Source organism: Phyllobates terribilis, unplaced genomic scaffold (assembly GCF_046119375.1).
Source record: "Phyllobates terribilis strain yellow unplaced genomic scaffold, ASM4611937v1 Scaffold_11__3_contigs__length_659146591, whole genome shotgun sequence".
NCBI lineage: Eukaryota > Metazoa > Chordata > Amphibia > Anura > Dendrobatidae > Phyllobates > Phyllobates terribilis.
Genome location: NW_027362771.1, coordinates 189732362 through 189754451, shown reverse-complemented (window position 1 = coordinate 189754451; position 22090 = coordinate 189732362). Strand labels below are relative to the sequence as shown.

Below are 22090 nucleotides of genomic sequence, written 5' to 3'. Positions count from 1 at the left end.
CATGAACGTCGGAATCCTGGCGTTCAGCCTGGATGCCATCAAGTCCACTTGGGGAGTCCCCCAACGGGAGCACAGCAGTGCAAAAACTTCCGGATGAAGACTCCATTCTCCGGGATCCACCTGCTCGCGACTGAGGAAGTCTGCCGTGAAATTCAGCACTCCTGGGATGTGAATCGCGGAGATGGCTGGAACCCTGGACTCGGCCCATACCAGGATCCGAGAGACCTCCATCATGAGTCTGAAACTCCTCGTCCCGCCCTGATGGTTGATATACGCGTCAGCTGTCGCATTGTCAGTCTGAATCCGGACCGGCAGACCGCTCAAAGGGACCGTCCAATGTCGGAGGCAGAGAAATATCGCTCTCAACTCCAGGATGTTGATCGGCAGAGACGACGACTCTGACGACCAGACCCCCTGAACCCAGAGATCGTTCAAACCCCCCCCCCCCCCAGCCAGTCGGGCTGGCATCGGTGGTAATGACGGACCACCGTGGGAGGAGGAAGGATTTCCCCAGGGATAAAGCCTCCGGACGTAACCACCATCCAAGAGACTCTCGCACCCTACGGGAGATACCGACACAGCGATCCAGCGAAGCCGGCGATCGATCCCAACGGGTCAGAATAAGATCTTGGAGACCCCGGGAATGAAATTGTGCAAACGGTACCGCTTCCATTGCCGCCACCATCAGACCCAGAAGGCGCATACACTTCCGAAGGGACAACGCCATCGCCGACCTCATAGCCTGGACAAGGTGACGAAGGTTCGCTTGTTTGTCCGGAGGCAGGGACACCACTGCCCGTACCGTGTCGAAATGCATCCCCAAGAACAGGATTGACTGCGACGGCTCCAATGACGACTTCTTCCAATTGACCAGCCACCCGAAGTCCTCCAGGTGCTGAAGGGAGAGATCGCGAGCTGTCACCGCCTCCTCAGCTGAGGGCGACACAATCAACAGGTCGTCCAGGTAGGGGAGAATCGTAACTCCTTGACTTCGAAGGAGCGCCATGAGCGGCGCCAGAATCTTTGTAAAAACCCTGGGCGCCGAGGCCAACCCGAATGGAAGGGCCACAAACTGGTAATGGGCCTGACCTATGGCGAAACGCAGGAAGCGCTAGTGAGCCCTGCCGATAGGGACATGCAAATAGGCGTCGCGGATGTCGATCAACACCAAGAAATCGTACTGCGACAGGGCCGCCACAACAGAGCGAAGAGACTCCATACGGAATTTCCGGGTCCGGACATGAAAATTCAATTCTTTGAGGTCCAGAATGGGGCAAAACTTGTCCTCCTTTTTGGGGACCACAAAAAGGTTGGAGTAAAACCCCCTTCCCCGGTCCTCCGGCGGAACCGGAACCACCACACCCTGCTGAAGAAGAGTGTCGACCTCCCGCAGCAGTGCGGCAGCCAGCTTGGGCTCGGACGGGATACGTGACTGACGAAACCTGTCCGGGGGTCGAGAATGAAACTATGAAATAGCCCGCCGACATAACCCGCGTCACCCAGGCGTCCGATACGTGGGACGCCCAAATCGACCCGAATTGTAGCAGATGACCTCCCACCCGAGAGCCCTCGAGAGGGTTCCTGGCGTCAGTCCACCTTAGTGGGCTTTTTGTCAACCTCCCGTTTGTCCTGACGGAAATGTTGTTTCCAGGGTGTACGGGATTTCTGGGTGGTCTTCTTTCCGGAAGACGAGGGACGACCCGATCTCCAAGAGGGCTGACCGAACCGCCCCCTGGGCCGAAAGGACCGACGACCACTACCGGCACTCGACTTGCCAGACGTAGAAGCCGCTGCTTTCCGCTGCGGCAAAGCCGTATCCTTTGCATTGGCCTTAGCTCCGTGAGGTCCGAACCAAAAAGCTGACTAGCCTTGTACGCCAGACTCAGCAAACCTTGTTTGGATACTGCGTCCCCAGTCCACTGTTTAAGCCACAATGCTCTCCTGACTGTGACGGCCGAGGATTGAGCCCTGGACAGAACCGAAGTAGTATCCAGCACTGCGTTCCTGCCATATCGGGCCGCCTCTTCCAACAGCTGGAAGAGCCTTTCCACCTCAGACAGCGGAGTCCCATCTTGCCACGCCGTCCGCAGCTGATCCAACCACCGCAGAGAAGCCTCACCAGCCCACATGGCCCCCAAGGCCGCTCGGAATCCATGACCCGCGGCCTCGTAGATGGACTTCACCGCTAACTCCGTCCTTCTGTCCAGCGGATCCTGTAGACTCGCCTTCCCTTTAACAGGAAGCAAAGAGGATTTGCTCAGATGACAATGGCATGTCCACTTCAGGAGAGGGGACCCAATTAGCGATCGTCTCCGTGGAGCAGGGATACAGGGCATCAAAAAACCGCATCCCCTGGAAGCGTTTATCCGGACACAGGCGTTCTTTCTCCACCGCCTCGTTAAGTTCATCGTGCGCCGGCAGCGTCGAACGAGCCCGACGCGACTCCTGATACAGCCGGGCCGACTTGCCAGGGCGCCTCGTCACCTCTTCAGACAGCTGTAATGCTTCCCGCATAGCCCCAATAAAAGAATCCACGCGGCCTGAAAGCTAAGCAGAGCGACCCTGCCGATCCTCTTCATCAGAATCGGAGATCTCACCAGCAGAGTCTGTCGGTGATTCGGAAGCCTCCGACGCACTGTGCGGAGGAGACAGCGCCACCACAGGCCTGTGGTGCTTCTTGCCTCGTGACGTCGGTTGGGACTTAGCTGATACCCAATGACCCAGAAGATCAGACAGACTGTCAATTGAGCGTGTGAGCGCCTCCTCTTTAACATCACTGAGACCCCCGACCGGTGTCGAACCTGACGCCGTTGAAGACCCCGGCGTATCAGATGCGCGTGACCGATCCTGAAGCAGACCGGGAGAGAGGTCCACGCCTGGTCCCTGAACCGACATGCCCTCACACAGTTCCCTGCGATGGGTACAGTAACCGAGGATGTGCGATTCCGCTATCACAGCCTGTTCCTACGCAAAAAATCACCAAGCACTGAAGGGTTAAAGCTCCTCCTTAGAGGGAGAAGAGCTACCCCAGCTGCCTGCAGAGCAAAAGTTAACCTAACAGACTAGGGTGATGCACCCAGAAGCATGCACATCCAGAAAGGGTTAACTGCCCTGATGAGGCCAGACCCCGTTCAGAAGGGGTTAATGCTGCTGACCACGCAATAAACCTTTGCCTTAAAAGGACAGAGGTGTGCGAGTTCCAAAGCCTCCTCAGCAGAGAGGTAGCAGCGCCGGATATAGCACACCCTGTCTGCCTTAACAGGCCAGCAGTAAGGTGCTCTGCGCTGCAATAGTGAGAAAAAGGAATCTTCTGCCTTAAAAGGCAGAAGTGACTCACCAGCTGGCCGCGGTGACTGCTCTTCCCAGTTCTGGTGGTGTAGAGAGCGGGAAGCAGGGAGCAGGAGGCGCTGCACATGTAATGGACGCCGGCAGAAAGACCCGGAAGAAGAAGGGGCTGGGTCAGCTCCAGCGCGCGCTTTCCGGGCGCTTCCTGCCTGAGGCTAGGATGACAGGCAGCAGAGAGGCGCGAAGCCACGCCCCCCACCGCGGCATACTAACGAAGCCCGCGGCTCCCCCATCCCTGCTCCCCTGCTAACACAAACGCCGTATGCAGTGGGAATATCTCCTGCAAGGACAAAACAGCAGTCACCACTTGTACAGTAACAGCGGCTGCCGCCGCAGCCGCTGAAGCACTCAGACTTGAAAGCACTTACCCAGCTGAGCGCCACAGGGACCCCCAGGGATGTGTGGTGCCGGGGCCCTTTGCTCCCCACCACGGCGGAGCGCGTAGGGACCCCACAGAAGCGGTGTGCGTCTCCACCAGGGAGCGCCCTGTATCCCCCGGGGCTGGCAGGCTTCTGCGGGGACCTCCTTAGGGGGTACGCAGATCTGCCAGGGGGAGGGTCAGGGGTCCCAGCAGCGCCGAGACCCCCTGAGACCTCTAGACCACGGGGGGTCCAGGTCTCCGGAAATGATAAAAAAAATCTTTCTGGGGAGCAGCAAAGGCAGCGACTATCCTCTGCGACCTCAAATTTTAGACTGGAGGACATGGGAGTAGGAGGAGCCTAAGCTGGAGGGGCCGGTCGTCACTTTTTCTAATCTGAGGTGAACTATCCTGTGGGGCTCCGCCTACCCACTAGTAATGGATCTGAGTCTCCCTTCCTTCCCTTCTGCTGCTGAAATATAACGGCTGTGGATGTAGGGGGGGGGGGGGGGGCAGAGGAGTGGGTCACAGAAGCAGAATATTCAGGCAGCTGACCTCAAAGTGTGAGAGCGCATGGCAGTGACGTCATGCTCTGCTTACACGGTGAGATCAGCTGCTGCCAGCAGAACAGGATGCAGAGCTGGACCAGAGGGAAAGGTGGTGAGTAGAATCATTTTTTTTTGGTCTGTGCGCAGAGTGTTGGGGCCCATGCTTACCAGGGTGGGCATGAGGGGGCCCATACTTACAAGGAAGGGGTTGAGGGGGCCCATGCTTACAAGGAAGGGGTGGAGGGGACCCATGCTTACCAGGAAGGGGTGGAGGGGGCCCATGCTTACCAGGAAGGGGTGGAGGGGGCCCATGCTTACCAGGATGGGGTGGAGGGGGCCCATGCTTACCAGGATGGGGTGGAGGGGGCCCATGCTTACCAGGATGGGGTGGAGGGGGCCCATGCTTACCAGGATGGGGTGGAGGGGGCCCATGCTTACCAGGATGGGGATGAGGAGCTATGTATAACTGGATTGGAAGCACGTATATATATATATATATAAAAAAATAAAGGGAACACTTAAACAACAGAATATAACTCCAAGTAAATCAAACTTCTGTGAAATCAAACTGTCCACTTAGGAAGCAACACTGCAAATGGAATAGACAATATATGTAAATTATTGGCAATTATCAAGACACACAAAGGAGTGGTTCTGCGGGTGGGGACCACAGACCACATCTCAGTACCAATGCTTTCTGGCTGATGTTTTGGTCACTTTTGAATGTTGGTTGTGCTTTCACACTGGTGGTAGAATGAGATGGACTCTACAACCCACAGAAGTTGCTCAGGTAGTGCAGCTCATCCAGGATGGCACATCAATGCGAGCTGTCCAAGAAGGTTTGCCGTGTCTGTCAGAGTAGTGTCCAGAAGCTGGAGGCGCTACCAGAAGACAGGTCAGTGCACCAGGAGACGTGGAGGGGGCTGTAGGCGGGCAACAACCCAGTAGCCGGACCGCTACCTCCGCCTTTGTGAAAGGAGGAACAGGAGGAGCACTGCCAGAGCCCCTCAAAATGACCTCCAGCAGGCCACAAATGTGCATGTGTCTGCGCAAACTGTTAGAAACCGACTCAATGAGGGTGGTATGAGGGCCCGACGTCCACAGGTGGGGGTTGTGCTAACAGCCCAACACCGTGCAGGACGCTTGGCATTTGCCACAGAACACCAGGATTGGCAAAGTCGCCACTGGCGCCCTGTGCTCTTCACAGATGAAAGCAGGTTCACACTGAGCACATGTGACAGATGTGACAGTCTGAAGACGCCGTGGAGAGCGATCTGCTGCCTGCAACATCCTTCAGCATGACCAGCTTGGCAGTGGGTCAGTAATGGTGGGTGTGGCATTTCTTTGGAGGGCTGAACAGCCCTCCATGTGCTCGCAAGAGGTAGCCTGACTGCCATTAGGTACCGAGATGAGATCCTTAGACCCCTTGTGAGACCATATGCTGGTGTGGTTGGCCCTGGGTTCCTCCTAACGCAGGACAATGCCAGACCTCATGTGGCTGGAGTGTGTCAGCAGTTCCTGCAAGATGAAGGCATTGAAGCTATGGACTGGCCTGCCCGTTCCCCAGACCTGAATCCAATTGAGCACATCTGGGACATCATGTCTCGCTCCATCCACCAACGTCACGTTGCACCACACACTGTCCAGGAGTTGGCGGATGCTTTAGTCCAGGTCTGGGAGGAGATCCCACAGGAGACCATCCGCAACCTCATCCTCATCCTCATCAGGAGCATGCCCAGGCGTTGTAGGTAGGTCATACAGGCACGTGGAGGCCACACACACTACTGAGCCTCATTTTGACTTGTTTTAAGGACATTACATCAAAGTTGGATCAGCCTGTAGTGTGTTTTTCCACTTTAATTTTGGGGATGACTCCAAATCCAGGCCTCCATTGGTTAATAAATTTGATTTCCATTTATGATTTTTGTGTGATTTTGTTGTCAGCACATTTAACTTTGTACAGAACAAAGCATTCAATGAGAATATTTCATTCATTCAGATCTAGGATGTGTTATTTCAGTGTTCCCTTTATTTTTTTGAGCAGTGTATATAAATATATATCAGGATGGGGACACATATACATATACATATCAGGATAGGTGGGGGGCATATATACCAGCATGGTGACATATACAGGTGCATCTCACTAAATTAGAATATCATTAAAAAGTTTACTTATTTCAGTTCTTCAATGCAAAAAGTGAAACTCGTATATTATATAGAGTCATTACAGAGTGATCTATTTCAAGTGTTTATTTCTGTTAATGTTGATGATTATGGCATAATCATCAACATTAACAGAAATAAACACTTGAAATAGATCACTCTGTAATGACTCTTTATAATATACGAGTTTCACTTTTTGCATTGAAGAACTGAAATAAGTTAACTTTTTAATCATATTCTAATTTAGTGAGATGCACCTGTACATACCAGGATGGGGGATATCAGTATAGAATTGGGGGACGTTACCCCTATAACAGTGTCAGCAGCAGACCTCCAACCATTTCCCATTAACAGTGCATCATGACCACATTTTTTACTTTAATTTTTTTTTCTATTTTCCTTCTGTAAAACCCAGATGCGTCTTATGGTCCAGTGCCTCTTATAGTCCAAAGATTACGGTACATTTTTCTTGCAAATAATAAAAAAATTAAAAAAAGGAAAACAGTATAACTTGTACTTTATTCATTGAAATCCTAGGCATTTGTATGAATGAGTCCAGTGAGCGATCTTACTCAGTGATTGCAGTCTTCCCTGTATGACTGCACATGCAGAGATAGCTGTCATTCACTAGTAGGACCTCCCACTGGACTCATTCATACAGACACCAGGAATTTCAATGAATAAAGAACAAGTTACGCGCAATCTTTTACAACAAACGTACATATTCTTCTGCTCAGATTCTCCGTCTTTACACCATGTTGTCCACAGAACAGATTGCATGTACAACATGACAGACTTCCTTTAAAATTTTCTTGAGCCAAAATGTTCAAAATGGTGCACATGCTTTATGAATTTTATGCAAAATCAAAAATATATTTTTTCTTTAACCCGTTTCACAACGGTATAGTGCAAAAATGGCAACATAATAACTGGTGTATATAAAAAGGACTCCAAGGGAGACTAGAAAACATTTGCATCAAATTTAATGACTTTTTAAAAAGTCGCATTTTATGAATCAGTCTAACACATCTGGAAAAGCCACGGATGAAAAACATCAGAAAACTAAACGACAAAAAAGACAACTTTTCAAAAGGCACAATTCTTTTGAAGAATTTGTCACAAATTAAAAGTCATTAAGTGAGAGTTATACACACCAAAAAATTGGCAAACATGAAATGATGAATCAGGCCTTATGTTTTCTTGGAGATACTGCAATATTTCAGAAAAAAATGTAGCTGGCTGCAATCATACAGCCAGGCTCTGGTTTATGCTAATCGTGGTTGGGCAGCATGATTTTAATGACAGGTTCCCTTTAATCTAATTAATTTGCTTTCTCTATTTAGAACAATCCTGTTTTTGACCAGAATAGTGAAATCAATATTAGCCATGCCCCTTTAGGCAGCCAGTATGAGTGGCAGCATTGTGTGGAGAAGCTCAGGGAGCAGGACACAGTGCTGAGGGCAGGTACTTGTATAAGAGCAATGGGATGTCACAAGCTACTGTATTTTTCAGACTATAAGACGCACTGGACCATAAGAAGCACCTAGATTTTAGAAGAGGAAAATAAGAAAAAAATGTAAGCAAACAAATATGGTAATGACGCACTGTTATGGGGGAAAGCTGCTGCTGACACTGGTTATATATATATATATATATATATATATATATATATATATATATATATATATATATATATATATATATATATATATATATATATATATATATATATATGTGTACCCATCCTGGTATGCATGGCTCCTCTCATCCCCATCCTGGTATGCATGGCTCCCCTCATCCCCATCCTGGTATGCATGGCTCCCCTCATCCCCATCCTGGTATGCATGGCTCCCCTCATCCCCATCCTGGTATGCATGGCTCCCCTCATCCCCATCCTGGTATGCATGGCTCCCCTCATCCACATCCTGGTATGCATGGCTCCCCTCATCCACATCCTGGTATGCATGGCTCCCCTCATCCACATCCTGGTATGCATGGCTCCCCTCATCCACATCCTGGTATGCATGGCTCCCCTCATCCACATCCTGGTATGCATGGCTCCCCTCATCCACATCCTGGTATGCATGGCTCCCCTCATCCACATCCTGGTATGCATGGCTCCCCTCATCCACATCCTGGTATGCATGGCTCCCCTCATCCACATCCTGGTATGCATGGCTCCCCTCATCCACATCCTGGTATGCATGGCTCCCCTCATCCACATCCTCGTGTGCATGGCTCCCCTCATCCACATCCTCGTGTGCATGGCTCCCCTCATCCACATCCTCGTGTGCATGGCTCCCCTCATCCACATCCTCGTGTGCATGGCTCCCCTCATCCACATCCTCGTGTGCATGGCTCCCCTCATCCACATCTTCGTGTGCATGGCTCCCCTCATCCACATCCTTGTGTGCATGGCTCCCCTCATCGACATCCTGGTATGCATGGCACCCCTCATCCCCATCTTGGTATGCATGGCTCCCCATCCTGATATGCATGGCCCTCTAATCCCCTATCCTGGTATGCATGGCCCCCCATCCCCATCCTGGTATGCATGGCTCCCCATCCCCATCCTGGTATGCATGGCCCTCTAATCCACCATTCTGGTATGCATGGCCCCCTCATCCCCCATCCTGGTATGCATGGCTCCCTCACCACCATCCTAGCTAGCATTGCCTCCTCATCCCATCCTGGTAATCATCGCCCCCCACCACCTACACACATGGAAAAATATAAAAAAATTAAAAGATTAATCTCACATTCCTTCCCTGTGCTCCAGCGCGGTGTCCTGTTCAGCCAGCAGCTGATCTCAGCATGCGAGTAGCGCATGTAGTCACCGCCATGCGCCCTCACACTCACAATCAGCTGCCGGTATATTCATTCCTCTCCACGCAGGGACTAAGGGCGTGGAGAGGAGTGAATATTTATTTTCTTTTATAGCGCACACTGTCAATTGCAGCCGCCGGCTTTCTGCTGCGGCTCGGTGATCACATGTACCCAGTACTCTCTAATAGAAGACACACAGGATCTCTGAGCCGGCGGCTGTGACTGACAGTGTGTGCTATTAAAGGAGAATGAATATTCACGCCTCTCCACTCCCATTAGCATGGAGAGGAGTGCATATTCACTCTCTTTAGTAGTGGGCACATGTGATCGATTCAGCAGCAGGCTACTGCCTGTGCCCTGCTCCCCCCTACACCCCAACATCCACCGTTGGAATGTATTATCCGGACTATAAGACACCCCCCCCCCCCACACACACACACACACACACACACACACACTTTTTTCCTCCAAAATTTTGGAGGAAAGTGAGTCTTCTAGACCGAAAAATACGGTAATTTTACAAGAATGTGAAGTGACAGGATGCCATTCAGCTCTCAATTAATCCAGTGCAGAACTCTGTATTGTAGTGGTCATGGTCCCTTGCAGAGTGAGGTTCAGAGTGCGTTATTGCAGCAGCTTGATCTTTCATACACGTTGGTTAGGGCTGTCCGTGCAAATTCACCAGCTTCAGCGTTACCAGATCTGTATGAAAGTTCAATCTGCTGCATTTACACACACTGTAAAGCCTCATTTTTTTCTGATTAATTTTTATCACAGTCCTTTGTCTTTTCAATTGTTTTTATGTGTATGTCTTTTTGACTTATGTGTTAATAAATGCCTAAATATTTCATATCTATAAAGTCATACCTTGTTTCTTGCATACTTTCTCTTCTCGCTTTATGAATTGCAGTTTTAGGTATGTGCAGGGCTGATCCCTCTTCATTAAGTGGTGCCCTCAGTTTTGCTTAATCTATGATGCTACAGGACATCACATTATATACAGAATAATGAGTGGTATATCTGAGGTTTTGTAATCATAGTATAATATATACTATCATTCAATATCCTGCATATAATATTTGATGCTCTCTAGTCACAGTATAGCAGATACCAGTCACACACTATCCTATGTAGTGTATGTGGTATACTATGTGCACAAACATTATAAAGGTATACACAGCGTAATTTGTGAAACATATATATTTGAACTCTACAATAATGAAAGCAGGTCATCGTATATATTAGTACCTCAAGTGCCTGGTCTGGTCATAGTTTATTCTCTTTCTTTAAATCAATTATCACCCCCATCAGGCAGTATGGGGCTAACCTAGTCTTACATTTTTTCTGGACAACTAAACCAAACCATCATGGACAGACCCAAATTATGGACGCACCCAAATTTTCACAGACAAACTACGCTCCAGTCATGTCCCAAATGAAAAAAAAAAAAATAGAATGAATAGAATGGATAGATTACATAGGGTGTGTGTATTATTAGGAATATACATCCATTGTGAGGTGTAATGTGATGTTGTATATAGGCATTGCAACTACAGCTTTGGATGTGACCGAAGTGAAAGACATGTTGAAGTCACTATTCTGCTGCTACAACTCTGGAAGTGACTGGAGTATAGGACATGATGTAACAGCAGTATATTGATTACAGCTCTAGATGTGACTGCTGTATAAGACATGGCGGTCTGCGCAAGTCCCAGTTTGTCAGTATGACTCTAGATGTTTCTGTGTTTAGTACAAATTTTCGTAAAGGAAGGGAAAAACAAAAAAACAAGGACGGCAGAAAACAAACAAACCAGCAGCTTGTGGACTGTCCATGAATTTAATGGGGCATTTGTAGGATTGAGACATAGGTTAAAGATGGGTCACACTTTCCAGGATCCGTTCTTTAACTGGCCATAGACACAGAGAAAAATGAAGTATGTTTTGATTTAAGATTGTCTGTTAGATATATAGAATGGTCATTATTTGTACATAAAGCTATTTATTACAAGTTAAAGAGATGCTATAGAGGCATTTTACAACACTATGTCATTACTGGTCTAGAGTGGAAAAGAAGACAAAATCTGAAGAGTCCCATATATATATATATATTGTGTTATACTATGCCTGATGAATAGACCTGAGTAGTCTCGAAAGCTTGCGATTTGTTAGTATCTTTTCAGTTAGCCATTAAAAGGTATCAATCACTGAGGATTGAATATTTTTATGAAAATGGTTGTCCGTATTTGAGGTCTTCCAATATACCAGCCCCTCAAAAACACTTCAAAAGTGAATTGGCCCAAAAAAGAAAAAGAATTTCCAAGAAAATATGAAAAAAAATGACACTAAACTTTTAGAGTTTTTAATATCCTAAAAAATAAAAAAAGGTTGAAAAGTTAGGCATGAAAAGACATATCTGATTTAAGGTCAAAAATATAAGTTTGAAAATTGCCAATTTTCACAAATAAATGCAAAACATATCAACCTAAATTTATCACTAATATAAAGCACAATGTGTGATGAAAAAAATCTCAGAATTACTGGTATATGTAGAAGCATTTCACAGTAATAACCATACAAAAGGTACAAGTCAGATTGGAAAAATGGTCTCAACTAGCTGCGGCAAAAATGTAAGAGTTCAGCAAAAAGATTTGGTCAAGTCACTAGCCCATGGCAGCCGGACCACAGCCCTTCAAATTAGAAAGCCTGCAGGTAGGAGGTGGCTCAAATGGGTCTGGCCTAGAGGCTAAAGAGTAGGACTTGAAATAATAATAATTAAAGGGAAAGGTCATGTGAAAAAACACTATTAATCTGCAAGACTTAAAGCCAGAGGCTGCCAGGAGGAATAAAGTTAATTTCTTTCTAGCAGCCGGGCTTCCAGTGTGGCAGTCAAACTGCATCAAAACATAGATGGAACTGCAGATAAACCCCAGATCTGCGGTTTTTCACATGACAAGTTCCCTTTAAGTATTTACTATATCAAATATCAGAATTTCCCTTTGAACGCATACCTCTAAATGATTATTCAGTCTTGCGACATCAGCTGCTGTATTTCCTGTTTTAGTTGACAGCCTTATGTCAGCTCCTAGTTCCAGCAGTTTTAATACGGTGTTCTTATGTCCATTATGAGCCGCCAACGTCAAGCCCTATGTAGGGACGAGATAGAAGATAAATCACTGTTAGTAATCAAGTGCATGGTGCAGACTCAACCTGTTAGCAGGTGTTTAAAAGGGTTTCTACACTAACTGGACAGCCTCATCTTAAATACTATATTCCCCCTTGTAAAGAAAAATACCCTATACTCCCCTCCGGTACCGGCGTCGCTCTAGTGATGTTGGCGCCGGCTCTCCCAAGGTTCATGTGGCATTGTTATGCCAAGTGAGCACTGCAGCCAATCAGCGGCTGCTAACAGGCTGTTGTACTCTCACTTCCTTTGGACATCTGAGGTTCGTTCGAAGGTAGTGGGAGCACAGCAGCTCAATATCAAAGACCCGATGGCGATACGAAAGGTAAGAGTGTAGAGTATTTTTATTTTACAGAGAGGAATATAGCATTTTAGAAGGGGTTCTCAACAACTCATTAATGCATGTATAGCACCACAAGGTATAATGGAGTGGAGGTGCACCTTCTAGTCGCTGTCATTTCAAAGTGCTCAGATGTGTCAGGCTGCACTATTAATTGAAGCTTCTAGAATTATTCTAAATGTGCATTAAGTTTCCTCTTGAGTACCGTCGACCAGGTGTTGCCAATAGCCTAAATGTTCCTATTGGACTATAGCGCTGTATAGCCTTTTGTGTGCTCATTTCACTTATACTATAACTGGGGGCTGTATCGACCTGAAAAGTATTTTATCCTACACATGATGAGGGCTTTTGGATTTTTTAATTATTCGGGGACTGAACTGTGCCGTCAATACAGGGTGAGCTAAAACCCTTTTTCTCTTAGAGAATGTCTACAATCATATCAATAGGCGTCAGTGTGGCCCTAGATTTAAACATTTCCTTAGGTTCCTTTTCTTGCACTTCATGTAGGAAGATTCAAAGATCAAAAGTCAAGAATGAGCACCTCCGCTCCATTCGCTGTATGGAACCTGCCAGATAGAGTACAACGCTTGGCCAACTCCAGCAGTCACACAGAGAAATACTGGAGTGGAGAGGCACATGATCAATTTCCATTCATCTGAGATGTGGCACTGAACACCCCATTCTTGGGGACGCTGGGAGTCCCAGCAGTCAGACCCCCAGCAATCAACAAATTATTCTTAATATCATACAATCTAATTTTGGGAATGCACCTTTAAAGTAATGCTGGATCTTCTGCCATTTTATTTCAGTCCTAGCAAAGTTCCACACACAGCACAATCCATGCATTTACCAGACTCTCAGATCCACCAAGCCTCAGTCCATCCCCATTACACACTGTCCCCTGTATTTGCACACAACGGTAGAGCTGTTAATCTACGACATAAGACTGTATACGTGTATTCATTACAGAAGCAAAGTACTTCCACATTTCACCAATACCCAGAATGTCAGAAAAGCTATTTATCAAATGTCAGGTCTGATAAGAGCCTTATATTAATGTGCGTCATTCATCTTAAAAAGTGATGTCAATTACAGGCAGTGGGTTCAGGAGAAAGTATGTCTCAGATTTACAACGCATACCTTAGTAACATAGTGTAAACATAAAAAGCACGTGAATGCTTCATTGTTAGATTAATTATGAGCAATGTTAACCCTTTAAGTGTCAAGTCTATTTTAGTATTTGGGGGTACACTTTTTTTTATAGGGACAAATAGGTCTCAAACAAAAAAAAACAACGTTTTTTCATATTGACATCATTAAAGAGTTGCCCCCTTTCAGAAAATCTTCGCCCACATCTGAAGTTTATTATAAAATAACAAATCGTTCATTACTCACCATCCCAAGGTCCACCGCTGAGTTTTTCCCGGTGTCCAATGTGGACTATAGTTAAGTAGACAGCGCGGCAGCTAAACTGTGAGCTTAGCGGCTCTGCCTGTGTAGACTGAAAGCCCTCCCGAGAGCCGCTGAGCTCATCGACTGCCATTTTGTCTATGCGATATCAGCACTGTGGCCAAAACTGGGCCCCGGGAGCAGTGCTGGAGACTTAGCGATGGACCTGGGGACGGTGAGCAAAACAAGGTTTGTTATTTTATGACAAAGTGCAGTCAAGGATGAAGATTTTCTGGAAAGGAACTACCCCTTTAAGTCTTCACAAGTACTGCAAAGCTTTATATTTGCATTTCACTTAACACTTTTGCAAGATAAAAACACTTGATCAATAAAAGATTTTTTTCTTTTTAATGTAAACCATTTTTCCATGAAGTTTAATCTTCTTTAGTCTCAATGATGAACTTTCAAAGGCAATCATATTATGCATACAGCCATGGCATGTTTGAGGGTCTTGATTAGGGAAGGGGGCAATGAGATTTCAGACTACCTAAATGATGTGGCAAATAATAGTTCTATGTGATTTTTGCAGTAATGAATTAATAAAAGAACCACATTGACATTTTAACTAAGAAATATGTTTTTCTCTTAGTATTAAAGCAGAAGAGAGGAGGATCATAATGGGATTCCCCATTAAAGTACTACATAACCACTTAAAGGGGTGATATCATTAGCGCCATTCACCTCTTGATGCATGTGAGCAGCACCAGTCAACCCCTTTAAAGGGAACCTGTCACATGAAAAAAACGCTATTAACCTGCTGATATGGGGTTAATCTGCAGGTTAACAGCATTCTGAACTTGCCTGGCATCGACATTTTGACCCCTGCTGCCAGAAAAAAATTAACTTCATTCCTCCTGGCAGCGTTCGGGCGTCAGCCATAGGGTTGGCGCAGCCACAGGTTCAGTCACAAGTCTGTACATAGATAGCGGTGACTGAAACGCTACCAAGAGGAATATAGTTAATTTCTTCACGGCAGCAGGGTTCTAAGTGCAGGCGCCGGCCAGCTTCAGAACTCTATTATTTGACAGATTACCCACATATCAGCAGGTTAATAACAGGACAGGTTCCATTTAAGAATGTGGCCACCACCATATAAAAGTGCAGGGTGTGAAACTGGCATGTCTTAGTCTAAAATAAAACTTCGCAATATCAAACCATTTAAAAGTATATCTTACTGTAAAACCATTCTCATCTTGTGCATTTATATCAGCACCATTGGCAACCAGCAGTGCAACAACTTGGGTATGGCCACCACTAGCAGCATGCATAACCGGAGTCATTTTCTTCCTGCAAACACCACATACAACTTCATGGTGAGACAATAAAAACAGCACATTAAATATAAAAGAGTAACCTTACTTTTTAGTAGAGTTGTCAAAATGCATATAGACATGCATGAAAAGTAAAACTTGCTGTCAGTGTAGACATAATCAGTGTTGGTACCATAGTACAGGAATGTTCTCCGATTAACCCCAATTTAACATGAAGGGGAAACATAGAAAAGTGGTCCATTAATAGCCAGCCCCTTTTGATAGGCTACAAGGTGACTCCCAGATGGCACTGCTCCTCTGCTGAGCCCTGTGTCCCCTGCCAGTCTCATGACAAACAGTGAACATTTCATCTGAGGGGGATTGTGAAGGCTGCAGCCTAACTGTGGCCACTAATTGTTTAGGTCACAAGACCTTCTGAGGAGACAGGGCTCACAGGAGAGGCTCCAGTCCAAGAACAACTTCAGGGCCATTCATAAGAATTGTTCAGTAGAGAACGCTCTCTTTTTAAGACACTAATACTTAGAAGAAGCACTGTATAACCATAAGGCAGAAAGTCAAAGACTAGAAAATGTCTGAATGAGGGTGAACAAAGCACAACAGTTAACCCCTTTACCACCAAGGGTGGTTTGCACATTAATGACCAGGCCAATTTTTACAATTCTGACCACTGTCACTTTATAAGGTAATAACTCTGGAACGCTTCAACGTATTCTGAATTTTTTTTTTCGTGACATATTGTACTTCATGATAGTGGTAAAATTTCTTCGATATCACTTGTGTTTATTTGTGAAAAAAAATGGAAATTTGCGAAAATTTTGAAATTTTGCAATTTTCATTTCAAAATTTTAATTTTTATGCCCTTAAATCAGAGAGATATGTCACACAAAATAGTTAATAAATAACATTTCCCACATGTCTACTTTATATCAACACAATTTTGGAACCAATTTTTTTTTTATATTAGGGAGCTATAAGGGTTAAAAGTTGACCAGCGAGTTCTCATTTTTACAACAAAATTTACAAAACCATTTTTTTTAGGGACCACATCACATTTGAAGTCACTTTGAGGGGTCTTTATGACAAAAAATACCCAAAAGTGACACCATTCTAAAAACTGCACCCCTCAAGGTACTCAAAACCACCATTCAAGAACTTTATTAACCCTTCAGGTGCTTCACAGGAATTTTTGGAATGTGGAAGAAAAAAATTAACATTTAACTTTTCACAAAAATGTTACTTTAGACCCATTTATTTTTATTTTCGCAGGGTTAACAGGAAAAAATGGACCCCAACATTTGTTGCGCAATTTCCCCTGAGCACGCAGATACCCCATACGAAAAAAAAACCCTGTTTGGGCGCACGGCAGAGCTCGGAAGAGAAGGAGCATTTACATTTGACTTTTTGAATGTAAAATTTGCTTGAATAATTAGCGGATGTGCCCCTGATGTGCCTAAACAGTGGAAAAAACCCACAAGTTACACCATTTTGGAAACTAGACCCCTCAGGGAACTTATCTAGATGTGTGGTGAGTACCCTGAACCCCCAAGTGCTTTGTAGAAGTTTATAACAAGGAGCCATGAAAATAAAAAAAAATCAAACTTTTTCCACAAAAATAATGTTTTAGCCCCAATTTTTTTATTTTCACAAGAGTAAGAGGAGAAAATGGACCCCAAAAACTGTTGTGCATTTTCTCCTGAGTACGCCAATACCCCATATGTGGGGAAAATACAGTGTTTGGGCGCACGGCAGAGTTCAGAAGGGAAGGAGCATTGTGTGACTTTTAACACAAAATTGGATGGAATTGAGAGCGGACGCCATGTCGCGTTTGGAGAGCCCCTGATGTGCCTAAACAGTGGAAACCCCCCCACAAGTGACCCCATTTTGGAAACTACACCCCTCAAGGATTTTATCAAGGGTTATAGTGAACATTTTGAATCCAGAGGTACAACACAGAATTTGATAATATTGGGTCATCATATTGAATAAGTTGTCATTAGTCTTGAGCGCAAGTGCTCACTACTTGAGTTTGCATCGGGTACTCGGGTATGCACCATGTATCACGGGTGCTCGACTGACATGCTCGAGTCAAGTCTCGCATGTTTCATGGTTATTAGACCCCCCCAAAAAACCATGCGGGGATAGCTTGTGCTTGGCAGGCAATCCCCGCAAGGTTTTTTTGGCCATGAAGCATATGGGGCAGAGACTCGAGCATGTCACTCGAGCACCCGCGATACTCCGTGCATTCCGGAGCACCCAATGCAAACTCAAGTAGCGAGCACTTGCGCTCAACACTAGTCGCCATATCGTCATCTTTTTTTTTTTACTTTTTAAAAAAATCCCAACCCTAACCCTCGAGTTTATTTTTTACGCCATTCCTCGTGCGGTATAAGTGATTAGACGACTTTATTCTTCGAGTCGGTGCGATTACAGTGATACCAGAATCAAATTGGGTTTTTATGATTGACAGCTGTCAAACACTAAAAGACGCATTTTTTTTGCAAAATCTAGTTATTGCATCGCCATATTTTGAGAGCTATAATTTTTCCCGACAGTCATGCGACAGCTTCTTTTTTGCGGGATGACTTGACGTTTTTATTGGTGCCATTTTCAGGCACGTGACATTTTTTGATCGCTTTCTATTCCGATTTTTGGGAGGCAGAATAAACAAAAAACAGCAATTCCAGAATTTTTTTTTTATGCTGTTCCGCGTGTGGTAAAATTGATAAGGCAGCGTTATTCTTCAGGTCAGTACGTTTACAGCGGTACCACATTTATATCGTTTTTCTATGTTCTGGCGCTTTTACACAATAAAAGCTATTTTATAGAAAAATATATTTTTTTGCATCGCTTTATTCTGAGAGCTATAACTTTTATTTTTCGGCTGATGAAGCTGTATGGTGGCTTGTTTTTTGCGGGACAAGATGACGTTTTCAGCGGTACCATTTTTATTTATATTCGTCTTTTTGATCACGTGTTATTTCATTTTTTGTTTGGCGGTATGATGATAAAGCATTGTTTTGTTTTTTTTTGTTTTTTTTTTACCGTGTTCACTGAAGGGGTTAACTAGTAGGACAGTTTTATAGGTCAGGTCGTTCTGGACGCGGCGATACCAAATATGTGTATTTTATAGTTATTTTTGTTTTTTTTTCATAATATTTATTGATAGGTACATTATATTTTTATTTTTGGTGAATTTTTTTTTTTTTTTTATTTATTTATTTTTTTTACACTTTTTGGACTTTTATTCTGTGTCCCACTCTGGGACTTTCACTTTTTTTTATTCTGATCACCTGCATAGCACAGGAATGCAGCACCATTCCTGTGCTGCACAGGGAGAAGATAGTTTGGTCATGCAATGAGCATGACCAAAGAATCTTCCTGCTATCTGGTAACCCGGATGTGGTCATGAATACATCGGGTCATCATGGCAACATCCGGGAAGCCGCGGCAGACATCGCTGGAGGCCGGAAGAGGAGGTGGGTATTCCGATCACCTCCCCTTGCCACCGTAATGCTGCGATCGACTGCGATCGCAGCATTGCGGGGTTAATGTGCCGGGAGCGGTGCGGGACCGCTCCCTGCACATAGTACCGGGTGTCAGCTGTGACAATCAGCTGACACCCGGCGGCGATCGCCCCGCTTATGTGCAGGCGCGATTGCCATATGACCTAATAGTACGTCATTGGTCCAATCGGCCCAGGTCACCAAGACGTACTATTAGGTCATACGTCAGAAAGGGGTTAAAGGGAATCTGCCAGCAAGTTTTTGTTATGTAATCTGAAGACAGCAGGAGATAGAGGTTGAAACACAGAATTCAGAGATGTGTCTCTTGTCAAAGTGTGAGCTGTTAATTACTCTGTGAAGGATTTATCACTAAGAGATTAACATTGCAGAATTACACAAGTCCAGCAACGCCCCCTCCCCATGTGATAAGCACCTCACTGTCTATGGACTTACTTTGTATATGGAGAGCCTGGTGTGGGCGGGGGACGCTCACTCAGCTGTGCCTCATTCTAAATTTAAAATCTGCGTCAGATCTGCAGCACCCAGTAATCTAAGTTATACACTGCTGGATTCAGCTTCTCTTTGCCTACATTACACTGCTCTCAGATGAGGTGGCAAAAACTTGCTGCCAGATTCCCTTTAAGGCTATGTTCACACATCATGATTTTTGTGTGTTAGATTTCTGCAGCAAAACCTGATCTCTTGCCAGGAGGTTGTTCGGGATTTTTTTTTGCCATTTTCTTGCTTTTTTTTTTGGTGCGTTTTTTAACTGTCATTTTGTCTCTGTTATGAATATACATAAAGTTCAGTGGAAAAAAAAAGATCTCATCCTGGTTTATGCACAAAAAACGTTGAAAAATTGACACCTGCGTCTTTGGTGCATTTTTTCTGCATTTTTTTCCACCACCCATTACTTCCAATGGGTAAAAAAAAAACGCTAAAAAAAGTGAAATGCTCTATCTTTCAAAAAATCACAAAATCCTGAACAAAAAAACCCCATGATGTGTGCATAAGATTTCTGGAATCTCAGACTTTGCTAGTACTGCAAAACGCAGCTGAAAATTTGCATAAAAAAAACATGAGGTGTGAACATAGCCTAAGGAGGAGAGTTACAGGAAAAGAACAGATAATCAGATGAGACAGATTCCAACTATCCATCTACAGACTAGTGGAATAGAATCTGCAAAAAGCATTTAGTTGCATGGAAATCTACCAAACATGAGTAGTAGGTTTTAAAAGGGATATTACCATGTTATTACATTGCTTTAGTTTGTTAGAAAAGGCAAGTAAATTGTAAACTTGTTTATTTTCATGCTGTCTATCTGTGGTAATTCTCCTGCAATGAGAGCTTTCATCTTTCATGGTATACAGCTGGTTTCCATGTAGCTTGGCCAGTAATGCCTGGCCCAGTGAATGCAATAGTTACATTCCAGGAGAGGAGTTTACTCCTGACACAGCAGCCACCTCTCCAGCCCATTGATTTCTATGTAGCAGTTAGCTGCTCAACTCCCTTCTTGTCACTCTCCGTTCCTGACAAGATGCCCATATGAATCTTGCATAATTACTATCAACAAGCCCTCACCCCTACTTTAAAAAAAAAAAAAAAACACAGAGAAACGCAAAAAAAACACAGTTCAACAGGGTTTTTAAATACACAGTGGGCATAAGTTTTCATGAAATCATCAACCTTGCTTGAACAGTTGATGCCACCAGTTTATCGCAATAATAAAAAAAAAGGGGGGGGGGGTGCGGGGATTGCCTGCCAGTCATGCAATGCCGCAGCAATGGTGGTTGTGCCATTACAGTGATTGGCTGGCCACATAGGATCATTGGGTCTATATAAGACCCGGGACCCTATGCTCGTCACAGTCTACCGGTCAAAGAGGCAGAGTAGGGAGCGCTGCAGCTGAGCTAGTTAGAGAGTTGGCAGTTATTTTAAACAGAGATTCCACACCACTATTAGAAATCTACTCCAACAGTCCTTTTAAGGACTAATTTGGATTAGTGTTGAGCGAGTATGTTCTATTAACCCTTTTGCAGAGTATGCTCGGGCCGAGCTCCGAGTATTTACAGCTGCTCGGTGATATGGTTGAATCGCTCCCGTGTGCATGATTTGCAACTGTTTGACAGTTTTATTACATGTGAGGAATGTCTATTTCTTACACATTCCTCACATGTAATAAAGCTGTCAAACAGTTGCAAATCATGCACATGGGAGCGATTCAACCATATCACCGAGCAGCTGTAAATACTCGGAGCTCGGCCCGAGTATACTCGGACAGAACATACTCACTCAACCCTAATTCTGATGCATATCAATCCTGGTGATAGCAGGAGTTTGGAAGGCAGAGTTTGTAGAGAGAGTATACAACAGAATAGGGTCCATTGCACATTCTTTCTGCTGCTGTTACTCATATCCATAGCCCTAGATAGCAAGGCTAATAATCTTTTTTCTTTTAATCTTGATTTGGTGAAAGCAATATAATACCATTTTTACTGCTCCATTTCCTTGTTAGCAGCGTACAGCCACATTTGGTGGATTTTAATAGCATTGCTGTATTGTGAAAGCAGAGAAACTTGTCCATCATCTCAGGTGGTCAAATATTACTGCGGTAATAATCCTGAAATTTTTTGGGAATGTGACAAATATTCTACTCCATTTAAAGTCTGCCAGTTTTGTGTTTAAACCTATTCACACTTGGTCGCTGACCAATACCATATCCCATAGGCCACCGCCTAAAACCGTGGTCATCAGACGTGATCCTATATTACTGCGGAAATAATCCTGACATTTTTGGGAATGTGACAAATATTCTTCTCCATTTAAAATGGGCAAGGGACGGGGAAGTGGATGGGATGGTGATGGTGTACGCAGAGGCTGAGGCCGTGGGCAAGCTGAAATTGTGTCTGCTGAGGGAGCACAACAAGAACCCACATCATGTCGCCCTACCTTCCTGTAACACTTTCTAGGGGGCCGTGAAGCACCACTCTTGAAGCCAGAGCAGTGTGAAAAGGTTGTTGGTTAGATAGCAGATAATGCTTCCAGTTAGTTTGCCGCCACCACCACCACCCTGTCTTCCACACAGTCCAGTCTCAGTAGCCG

The 22090-nt window shown here is 45.0% G+C and overlaps 1 protein-coding gene across 1 annotated transcript in view; it reads right to left on the bottom strand.

The window, feature by feature from the left end:
* Window positions 1–22090, bottom strand: part of ASZ1 (ankyrin repeat, SAM and basic leucine zipper domain containing 1) — a 135813-nt gene that overhangs the window by 65985 nt on the left and 47738 nt on the right. Inside the window, exons 5-6 of the mRNA XM_073650706.1 lie at window positions 15389–15500; window positions 12252–12386 (exon numbers count right to left, since the gene is read on the bottom strand). Coding sequence (XP_073506807.1) covers window positions 12252–12386; window positions 15389–15500 — 247 coding nt within the window. The remainder of the gene's footprint in view (window positions 1–12251; window positions 12387–15388; window positions 15501–22090) is intronic.